General features: G+C 38.9%; 1 protein-coding gene across 1 annotated transcript in view; it reads right to left on the bottom strand.

Moving 5' to 3' along the window:
* Positions 1 to 382: 382 nt before the first annotated feature.
* The window catches only part of angptl5 (angiopoietin-like 5), a 66,765-nt gene continuing 55,131 nt past the window's right edge, over positions 383 to 12,016 (bottom strand). The window contains exon 8 of the mRNA XM_039744341.1: positions 383 to 907. Within this exon, the coding sequence (XP_039600275.1) occupies positions 588 to 907 (320 nt within the window). The 3' untranslated portion in view covers positions 383 to 587. The remainder of the gene's footprint in view (positions 908 to 12,016) is intronic.

Here is a 12,016-nt window from a genome sequence, read left to right as displayed (position 1 = left end):
TGTCCCAATATCTCATTTCAGATTCCCACAACTCTTTCAAAAAAAAGTGCTTCCTGGCTTGCATAATTTAAGAAGCCATCTAGTTTTCTGAGATGACATTAAATCAGTAAAAATTACATTTATTAGAAAATAGCCAAGTTGTGATGACAATGTTAAAAATAAACTATGGCCCCAAAAGACATTTCTTTAAGTCAATTATAATTTCAAAGCACTTATTAAAGATATACTGCGTAATGGACCTCAGTAAGCACTGCCTTGTCTTCTTTGCATCAGAGCATACAGCCAGCTTTTGAGTACGAGACCCTCACAGTGCTTTCATTTGCCTCCGCATGAATATGTTTTCAATATCTGTATTAAAAGTGAATGCGAATTAAACACTCAATAACTTTTCAACATTTATTTTTTTAAACAGAGCCTGCTCACTTCCCTACAGGGACAAATAAGATCTTGTAAAATTAAAATTATACCAAAAATCACTCTTCAAGATTACCATTTTTACCATTGGTTTTCTTTTGATACAACACTAACCTGATTTTTCCATAATTGTTCCGCCATAGCTAGCAGGTAGCACCATTTACAGAAGACCTTTAACTGAAATGTGGATTGTATACTCTCCTTATTTTCATGGTAACAGATTTGATTTTGACGGCAATTCCATTGTGAGTCCAAGTATCCCAGCGCAGGGTCGGGTGAACAGAGCTGTCTGCGTCAAGAGAATCCGAGTTCAGATTAGCCATGCCGCACTGATTAAACCACCATCCAGTTTTGTTGTGTTTATTGCTGCAGCTTTCCACTGCATAGCCATCAATTGTACAAAAGGGAGCACAGCCATCATTGTCAATGTCAAATGTGCTGAACGGCATTGAATTCTGGTTGTCTTCCTGTCGATACCCACGAAAAGCATCCCCTGTCAAGCAGTAAAAAAAAAGAAAAAAATATTTGCATTCATAGAAATAAACGTAAAACGCCTTTCTAAATATGGATCACTATTTTGACTTTTGGACTTATTTGTCTACAAATATTCACAGTTTTGCCAGAATCCTTGGCTATGGGTCATTTGGAGTGGGGCAACCCATTAAATATGGACAGAAAATGGAAAACAGAATGCCTTTAGTAGACATCATGTCTAATTTGTTTGTATTCTTATTATTCAATTCTACCAGGAGCAAAAAAAAAATGTATGAATATATAGCCAGTCCAAAATCCACAAGGGGGCTCTCAGTATAATAAATTTTAGAAAGATAAGCAATTGAAACAGCTGACAGTTTATTCCTAGGCTAAGAGCGCTGCAGAGTCTGCACATTTTCATTAACCATATTATTTATTTCTTTTATCAGAGGCAAAGTCATTTATTCCATTCCTATTATTTAGACTTCTTCTTTAGCACATTTCACACACATCAAGTGAGTTTAAAATAAGACGGCAGATTGGTTTTTATTCTGTTCCAAGCAATAAGTGCTAAACTTGAATTGTGTTCAGATATTTAAGTTCATGGACAATCATTTAGCAGTTTAGAGCTGTCTGTCTGCTTAAATAAAAAAATGAATAAAATACGTCCCTGATGAAGAGATGCAAGGAACTGTTAACATTGTATCTTGCAAAGAAGCAGTGCAGGCATGAACACTGTCGCTGCTTTATGCCAACTACAAGTGGCTTTCTTTAAGAAAGACATTTAGAAATAAAAGGATTTCAGCTAGTAAAAGCAAACTAAAGTACAAACATTCTCATGGGTATACTACCCACCAAAGTGGCTTTTCTATAGCTTATTGGCACCCCTGGACTAGTATAAGAAAACCTAAGAAATATGACAAATGAGAAGAGACCATTCAGTCCATCAAGCCCATTTGTTTAGCTAATAACTGAGGTGTCCCAGTATCTCATCCGAATGCTTCTTAAAGGTTGTCACAGTTTCTGCCTCAACTACATGTCTCAGTAGTTTGTTCCAGATTCCTGATTCCCACAACATAAAGAACTGCATCATGGCTTTGGTCCTAAATGCACTGCTGTTCTCAAGAATGTGATTCACCCTTAAGCAGAAAGAATGTTGCTGGACCTGCTTTATCGATGCCTTTGAGGATTTTGAAGGCCTGGATTCGGTCCCCACACAGTCTACTCTGCTCGACATTAAACAGGTTTAATTTTTTGAGTCTCCCAGAGTAGGACTTATCCTGAAGTCCTGGGGTGCACTTGGTTGATCTCTGGTTCACAGCTTCAAGTGCTGCTATGTCTTTCTGCAGTCTCATTAGTGAATTATATAGTCTAAGCATAGTGTCAAACAATTTATAGTTGTTACCGGCAAAGTATGAAAAGCCGGCATTCTATAGAATACTTAGGCATTGTATATAATGCCAGGCGTTTTTAGGCAATGTATGAAATATGAGAATTATTACACACTTTCCCTAGGCATTGTATATAATACCTAGGCATTCTATAGAATGACAACTGCTATTTAGGCAAAGTATGAAAAAAGGTCCTGATAAGGCTATTATATAAATGACGTGCATTCCTCAAAAATACAAATGTTATTCTGAAAAAAATAATGAGAGTGCCATTAAAAAAAATTTATTCAAAATACATAAAGAAAAATGAAAGTTGTACAAAACAAAATTTATGCCTTTCTTATTAAGGGAAACAAAATTTTCATATAAAAAATAAGAAATTAAAATTAACCTACTTGTTGCAACATGGTAAGCTTGAATGACATTTTGAATTACATTTCATTACATTTTTCACGCAAAGACATTTCATATTTTGACACTTTGTTTTACACATACATTTGACGAATCCTTGGCCGCTTCCACTGGACTGAGCAATTGCAACTGACCAGAGAGGAATTTCATGGTCAGGAATACCTTCAATTCTAAGCAAGTTTTTAGGGCATAAAGTGAATTGTGATCTCGCATATACTTGTTTTAAAATTCCTTCAGAAGTTCCAAGTCTGTAGAAACCATCCTCTGTCACACTCATTACAACTGCTAATATATTGTGCGAATCACCTTCATGGAGCACAGTAAAAAAAACTAATTTTTTGTTGAATAAATTTAAGTAAAATTGCGTATTTTGACACTCCTGAACCAATTGCAACTGACAAATTCTAAGCCTGAGGCGCGCATTAAAAGTCACGTGCCTTGCCATTTGATATTCGAAACAAATCGGAAATGTATTTCATACTTTGCCGGTTTCTCATTTGGCATTCTATAGAATGCCTAGGAAATGTGTGAAATATGAATCGTTTCATACATTGCCAGCTAGTTTTGGGCATTATATACAATGCCTAGGCATTCTATAGAATGCCGGATTTCAAACTTTGCCGGTAACATAGTCAACAGTTTTTAAAATAACATTTTATTTGCCTTTCTAATTGCTTCTGCAAATGGCTCAGATAACAAAATCACGGTTTCAACATAAACCTTTAATTAATTTTCAGTGGATATTCCTATATGACAGTGTCTCCAATCTTGTTTTCATAATTGACGTTGCCTTTGCACACGTGTAGCACTTTTTACCTTTCTACATTAAACTGCAGTTTTCAAAATTCTGAAACTTGTTTAGGTCTTTTTAAATTTTTTTGCTGCATATGGAGGACGCATTCCCTTTGGTCTACTGGACTTCATTACATTAAACTGGGGTCGAGTGCCTTTATTATGCATCAGTAGAAATTAACTTTGTTCCAGTCAACAACACCAAACAACACAGACACATTCAGTTATCTACAATTATGGTTTGCCAGCAGCCTTGTACCATGTGCATATTGACCCAAACACCTTCTCCGATTTCACATTATGGCTGATTTATGACTATACAAGCAAAACAGCCTTGTTTCATTGCTAATGGCTTTTAAATGGAGCCCAGTTAGGATGAAATGCAGAAATCTCAAGAAAAGAGTGAGACTAGGGAACAAAGTATAACAAATGCTTTGCCATTCATAAGGAGCCCTGTAGATGACATGCTGATTTTATACAGTTTAGATACTAACTAACTAGCTTCTCCACATACAATGAATCAACTGTTCTCATTAGCAAAATTGATCATGCTTCTATAAATACCACTGGCCAACAAGGTCATGTCATTAATTTAATGAAATATAGGAGGGTGGCACTGTGTTTAGCGCTGCCTCAAATATCCTGAGTTCTTGGCCTGGTCACTGTCCCTGTAGGGTTTGTGTTTATTCCCTCTTGCGAAAAACAGACTTACTGATTTATAACTAGTGTCATAAATAGAATTAAAGTCAGTCAGATGTATAAAAGAATTAAATTTTAACATGACAAAAAGTAAAGATCAATATTAAACTGCTACCCATTATCCCACCTCTTCTCAGACTCTCATGATCTGCAGGTCCTTTTGCCTGTAATTTATCCTTAGTCTGTCCTATTGCTGTCTGTTGCAATGCAACATTAATCAGATAGTAGGCATGTGATGGAAGGGTCAAGAGGTGTAAAGATAGAGCAAAAACAGAGACAATCCATCTTTGCAAAAACCTACTGTCAAGCTCCTTTTGTGACTTTTAATAATAATAATAATAATAATAATAATTCGTTACATTTATATAGCGCTTTTCTCAAAGCACTATCCACACAGGGAGGAACCGGGAAGCAAACCTACAATCTTCTACAGTCTCCTTACTGCAAAGCAGCAGCACTACCACTGCACCACCTTACAACATTTGACCTTTTTGGACATTTTGCCCACCCTTTAGGATTCTGTTTTAACTGGTGTTACTTTTCTTCTTGTATTCCAGGGTCCCATTTTCATCCTTGATTTCTTTTTCTGGCTTTTGATTTTTACCAAGAGTGTTTGGCATCTTGGGATGGCACAGTGGTTAGTGTTGCTGCCTCACAGTTAGGAGACCCAGGTTCGCTTCCCAGGTCCTCCCGGCGTGGAGTTTGCATGTTCTCCCCGTGTCTGTGTGGGTTTTCTCCAGTTTCCTCCCACAGTCCAAAGACATGCAGGTTAGGTGCATTGGCTATTCTAAATTGTCCTTGGTGTGTGTGTGTGTGTGCGCGCCCTGCAGTGGGCTGGCGCCCTGCCTGGGGTTTGTTTCCTGCCTTGCATCCTGCATTGACTGGGATTGGCTCCAGAAGACCCCCGTGGCCCTGTAGTTAGGATATAGTGGGTTGGATGGATGGTGTTTGGAATCTTTCCCTGTCTTTTGCCTGCTTTTTTTTTTTCTTCTTTTCGGATACCTTGCCTGTTTCTCAGATTGCTGTTTTTTGGATTTCAGCTTCAAACAAACATTTTTTTCTGCTCAATCTAGCTCTGACGGTTTCAGCTCATCCCAGTCTGCACTCTGTAAAACGCATGCATTGTCTGCCAAGTCTATGATGCCAACAGACTTGCTCAGTCTCCTTTTGAGAAGTCACAGCCGAAGAGTTGTGGTGCAGGAAGAGGCCACACAAAACCTGCTTAATCCAGTTCAACAGCCATTTATTGTTCCATTCAGTTTTAATCCTGTTAAAAATAGTTCAAGGTTGATTGGGCTGGCCACACCATACATGAAGAAATGACTAGAACTGAATAGGTCAGCAACCTATCACTGAGCATATTCATGTAACACAAACATACCCACATTCATCCTTATTAAGAAAGACTCTTAGTAGTACTGTACTTACTTACTTAGTTCCAGTAAGAACAGTATACTGCTATGCTAACAACAAGCCATGGATTACAAGTGACATCAAGGGCCTTTTGAACCAGAAGAAAAGGGCTTTTAAAGGTGGTGATAAGCATGAGCTGAAGTGCGTGCAGAAGGAACTCCGAGTCCAGCTCAGGGCGGCGAAAGAGCAGTACAGGAGAAAGCTGGAGCAGAAGTTGCAGAACAACAGTATGAAGGAAGTGTGGGATGGGATGAAGATTATCACTGGCTGCAGCTCGAAGCGGGGTGCCGCCATCGAGACAGACGTGGAGAGAGCAAACCAAATGAACAACTTCTTTAATAGGTTTGATCACAGTAACCCACTCTCACCTCGGAGTACTGCATCCTCCAACCATCCTTCTGCTGATACCAGCATAGGTGAGACATCCCCACCCACAATTACAGCAGCCCAGGTGAGCAGAGAGCTGAAAAGACTTTGTGCCAGCAAAGCAGCGGGTCCAGATGGTGTATCGCCACGATTGCTGAAGGCCTGTGCGTTGGAACTGGGGAGTCCTCTACAGCACATCTTCAACCTGAGCCTGGAACAGGGAGAGTCCCGAGGCTTTGGAAAACATCTTGTATCACTCCTGTCCCAAAGGTATCACGTCCTAGTGAGCTGAATGACTTCCGGCCTGTTGCTCTGACGTCACATCTGATGAAGACCATGGAGCGGCTGCTGCTTCACCACCTGAGGCCACAGGTCCGTCACGCCCTCGACCCTCTGCAGTTCGCATACCAGGAGAAGGTGGGAGCGGAGGATGCCATCATCTATATGCTTCATCGATCCCTCTCCCACCTGGACAGAGGCAGTGGTGCTGTAAGAATTATGTTTTTGGACTTCTCTAGCGCCTTCAGCACCATCCAACCTCTGCTCCTTAGGGATAAGCTGACTGAGATGGGAGTAGATTCACACCTTGTGGCATGGATTGTGGACTATCTTACAGACAGACCTCAATATGTGCGTCTTGGGAACTGCAGGTCTGACATTGTGTGCAGCAATACAGGGGCACCGAGGGGACTGTACTTTCTCGGTCCTGTTCAATCTATATACATCAGACTTCCAATATGACTCGGAGTCCTGCCACGTGCAAAAGTTCGCTGATGACACTGCTATTGTGGGCTGCATCAGAGTGGGCAGGAGGAGGAGTACAGAAAGTTAATCAAAGACTTTGTTAAATGGTGCGACTCAAACCACTTACACCTTAACACCAGCAAGACCAAGGAGCTGGTGGTGGATTTTAGGAGGCCCAGGCCCCTCATGGACCCTGTGATCATCAGAGGTGACTGTGTGCAGAGGGTGCAGACCTCTAAATATCTGGGAGTGCAGCTGGATAACAAATTGGACTGGACTACCAATACTGATGCTCTATGTAAGAAAGCTCAGAGCAGACTATACTTTCTGAGAAGGTTGGCATCCTTCAACATCTGCAGTAAGATGCTGCAGATGTTCTACCAGACGGTTGTGGCGAGTGCCCTTTTCTACGCGGTGGTGTGCTGGGGTGGCAGCATAAAGATGAAAGACGCCTCACGCCTGGACAAACTTGTTAAGAAGGCAGGCTCTATTGTAGGATTAAAGTTGGACAGTTTAACATCTGTGGCAGAGCGACGGGCACTAAGCAAACTCCTGTCAATCATGAAGAATCCACTGCATCCACTTAACAGTGTCATCTCCAGACAGAGGAGTAGCTTCAGTGACAGACTTTTGTCACTGTCCTGTTCCACTGACAGACTAAAGAGATCGTTCCTCCCCCACACTATACGACTCTTCAATTCCACCCGGGGGAGTAAATGCGAACATTAATTTTATTTTAATTCTTTTCATTTTTATTACTATTTAATTTAATATTGTTTCTTTGTATCAGTATACTGCTGCTGGATTATGTGAATTTCCCCTTGGGATTAATAAAGTATCTATCTATCTATCTATCTATCTATCTATCTATCTATCTTCTGATTTTTTTTTTTTTGACTCATGGCTTTAGTTATTGATTGGGTTTTGGGGCTGCTATAAAGATATTCTATTCAAATTATTCTGTCATTGATATATTCATCCGTCCATTTTCTCACCCACTTATCCAGGGCAGGATCAATGGGCAGCTGGAGCCTATCCCAGAAATCATTTGGCACAAGGCAGGAGCAACGCCTGGACAGAGTGCCAGTCCATAACAGGATTCCTTGATTCCTAAATGAACATTTGCTTATTTCACCCGCTCTTAAACATTTCCTTTCATCAAAGAGATTTATTCATTACCTCCAATGTAAACATAACAAATACCTACCCAATTTACCCTGTTTTGCCTCTGAAGGCCAATCACATAAAGGATAATTCTCCCTAAAGAATAATAAAAGCCACTTATAAAAGTAATTTATTTACACACTGATTTTCTTAGCCCACTTACTCTAATACAGGATCTTGGGGAAAGCTTGAGTCTGTCCTAGCAGTATTAACTGCCCTGGATATGGCATCTGTCTTTCAGGGGCACACACATGTGTGCAGCCACACTCACACTCATCAGTGAACCTTTAAAGTAGCCAATGTATCTAACTTGTGCATTGTAATCCACAAGGGCACAGGAAGGTTGTGCAAATGCCACAGAGATAGTGACCCGTCTGGAGCTTGAAACTTCCACTGGAGCAGCAGCATTAATGACCCAGTCGACCCAGTCCGACAGTCAATTATTATCCTAATTCAGGGAATTCCTTACAGGAACAGGACCCCATTATAACACTGACAATCAACAAGTTTGAGTTCCCCGAGTCAGAGCCTATTTATCCTTTTAAAGTATTGTAAATTTGTGAGCTCAGCTAGTTATTAAAAAAATGATCATGAATCATGACAATTACAGAACGGATGGTCCATCTCCACATTACATCCTAATCTGTACTCTGTTCATATCGGTGTCATTATTCATCTTTACTGCCTGTGTGGTACTCAAGGTCACCCTGTTTTAAAAATCTCTATATTAAAATAAATTGAGTGGTTGAATTTGCAAATTTTTAGTTTATTTTAAATCTTAAGGTGAAGCTTTTATTTTTTCCCTACAAAGACGATTCATTGATCACTACATGTTGAGCTGTTAATGCAGAAATCATTTTAAATAGACAGTATCTTCTGCGCTATAATCCAAGCTTTGTAAAAAGAATTGGCCCCACTTAAAACAGGCGCCGCACTGCTGCAATGGGGCATTTGACTCAAAAAGCCTTCGTAGTCCTTGAAATGGCCACTAAGGACTTCTACAATGCTGCTACAGAATCAACAAAATGAATGCCTATTAGCCTGGACCGGGAACTTGCAACGGTTCTGCAAGTGTGTGTGTGTAGATGCATTGTTGAAAGGTTTTATATCTGTTTATTTTGAGTTGGTTCATTTCATGTTAAATGAAGTGCTAGCCCCAACTGACAAATGAAAGTGTGGAAATAAAACTAAATCTATTTTCCTTCTACTTCTTTCCTCTGAATGTAGTGTTTTTGATTCCTGTGCTAGTAAAACACACAGTTGTATGATAAGCTAAAGAATGGAATTATTCTAGAGAAATTTCTTGCATTTCAATTCTGCCATGCATTTCAGTTCATGTTTTTTCTGAAAACCATGCTTAATGGTGAGTAAGGTGATTTCATTATCAAGTAAGAATAACGCTTCTCCAGGAACAATCACCATGTTAGTAAAAGCTAATTTACAATACGGAATGTTAGATATGATTTGACTTTTCCTTACTATGTGTGTTTTTTGATTATATTAAGTATTTTGCTCAAATGAACCAGGATGAACTGAATTTACTGCACTTTAAATACAGACATTGCAAGCATCCTTTCTAGTACATTCTTCCGGCATTATACTAATAAATTATAACCTTAATGTATCTGTGATAACTGCTTTGCAATTTAATGCTGGAGAGAAAAGAAGGCAAATACACACCGCAAAGCCACAAAACGTGTTTCAGTTAATTTATTACCTGGGAAAGGATGAACGGTGCAGATTTGTTTATAGCTTGAGAAAGGAAAGAAGTACGGAGGTATTTACGAGATCAAACACTCTCATCAGAGTCGTTTATCATAAGGACAAGAAAGCCAAACAAATGTGTATAATGTAATGTGTCCCGAAATCCCATGTGTGCATTTTAACATAAATATTGCTCGTCCGAGGGACCATTGAGATGATGACAGAAGGGCAGCGAAATAGGAAGCAGCATCAAAGATTGAGACCTGTATAACCGTTTCATCTGCATGTCGAAGAACATAATCTACTCTATGAATAACATTGATTGATAAATGAAAACCAGCCCAGGCCGACATCCACTCCTTGACATTTCCGATTTTGAGGAAGCATTCCTAAGACTGTTAATATTCAGGCATTTCAATCTGTTTTATTTTCTGTTATATTTACTTCTCTTTAGTATTGTTATATGTTAGTAAATACTATATTGCTTTTGTATTTTCTATACTTGGTCTTTTATCTAGAGTTACTGAAACAATAAAATGGTGCTAAGAGTAGGGAAGATTGCTGCTTTCCTACCCATACATTTTGTCAAGGTTATTGAGGTCGCTCCTCAACAATCTGAACAACTGCGGTAAAAGTGATAGATTATAAGTGGCATATGACCCTTTATGTGTCATGAGGACACCTGTATGTTTGTTACTGCTGGTTAGATAGTGAGTCCCTGTGTAGAGAACCCTATGTAGAATATCGTAGACTGACTGGCAATTGGCACCACTTGAGATTTTGTTTGGGTTTTATCACTATGTATATGTGTGTGTATTAATCTTCAAGGACAGGAGTAGATAAACCTAGTAAACGTTCCTAGTAAGTTTCATACACTGCACAATAAAACAGCTTCTTACCATTATGGTAGAAGAGATTTGAAGCTATTGGTTGCACTGTTTTATTGCTGTACTTTAGACCAGAATGGCCCAGCAATTCAGTTCTATTTACATTGAGTCTGTCTTATATACTGTAAGTGATCTGCATCTGATACTGCTGATATTTAGTGGTCACAATTCTCCAATTGATTTGGTTCAATTTTGGTTTAGTTTTGGGGGAAAGCTGTGACGCTGTGTTGTTAACTAAACTGTTTGTAGGCAGGTTAAATCCCAGGCCAGAGTTGTGATAATGGAGGCGTGGGACCCTCCCTGAAAAAAAAAAGATTTAATATTCCCACATTTATCATTTTCACACATCTAATGTTTTGTGGATGCTGATGTTGACGTATTAAAGCTGTTGATTCAAAAAAGAGTGATTTTTTTAAGGCTACATGGTAGCTTAAAGTGACTCTATCCTGAGTTTTGCTTCGTTATCTGTTTTGTTTTTTGTTTGTTTCGTTTTTTTTTTTGGCAGCTCAGATAATTTTAATGACTGTTCCAATCACTAGTGTGCTCTAAATGCACCAAATGAATAAAATAATTTTGTTAGACAGATGCTGGTTGCTGCTCTAATTCACAACATTTCAGTGCAGGATGCGTACAAATTTATCAGCTTACGATGGCAAGGAAGGGAATCAAGAAAAGATAGATTAGCGCTGTTTGAGTGTATTGATCTCAGCCAGTATTTTGTACATAGAAAGAATTGTTTCAAAGGACAGGAGACAGTACTTATGAGTGCAGTGCGGACAATTTAGATGCAAAACTGTTGTTACGAGAGCAGTGCAAATACATTCTGAAAAGGTTTGATTCCAAGACATTATTTTATAATCATACCCCCATAAAAATATCAGATCTTTGTCAAATATAAATGAAAATGTGGGACATGAGCTGCAGTGTGAATGTAGCCTTTTTTGGTTTCAAATGTGAAATGCAAGGTTGTACTCAGCGGTTTATAACAGTGGCACAGTTGCAAGGAGGTGTACATGAATAGTAAGAACAATCAGAAACAACAAAAAAGACAATAATTCAACAAATTAGGACACTTCAAATGGGAAGTATTAAACCTTAAAATAACTGCAGTGAAAATATATACAAAAAAACCTGAAAACAGAAAATTTAGACCTGCATTAATGAGATCCTAAGAAATCCTTCACAATTTCCTGTGCTTAACTCATTTTTCCCGTTGGTCCCCATAAAAAATATTGCATGGGAGTTTCAAACTCATTTGAAGTGACAAACTATTCGAACAATTGTTTAGGGTCTAAACCTGCACTGTGACTGTCCAATCTGTTGCAGTTTGCTGTGTTATTGATATTAAAAAACGAAACATTTTGAGAGCCTAATGTTATTATTGACTTATTTCTTTTCAAGTACTGCATATCCTTATTTGCTCTGGCCTGGGACTGTTAGGATGCTTGGCACATTGTTATAAATTAGCTCATGGCTGTCTGCAATGGGAAGAGATGGGCAAGGAGGACAATCAGAAGAAGCTTTTATATCATGCCAGCCATTATGCTTGATTTGCTT

Source organism: Polypterus senegalus, chromosome 2, assembly GCF_016835505.1.
Source record: "Polypterus senegalus isolate Bchr_013 chromosome 2, ASM1683550v1, whole genome shotgun sequence".
Taxonomy (NCBI): domain Eukaryota; kingdom Metazoa; phylum Chordata; class Cladistia; order Polypteriformes; family Polypteridae; genus Polypterus; species Polypterus senegalus.
This window is presented reverse-complemented; position numbering and strand designations above follow the sequence as displayed.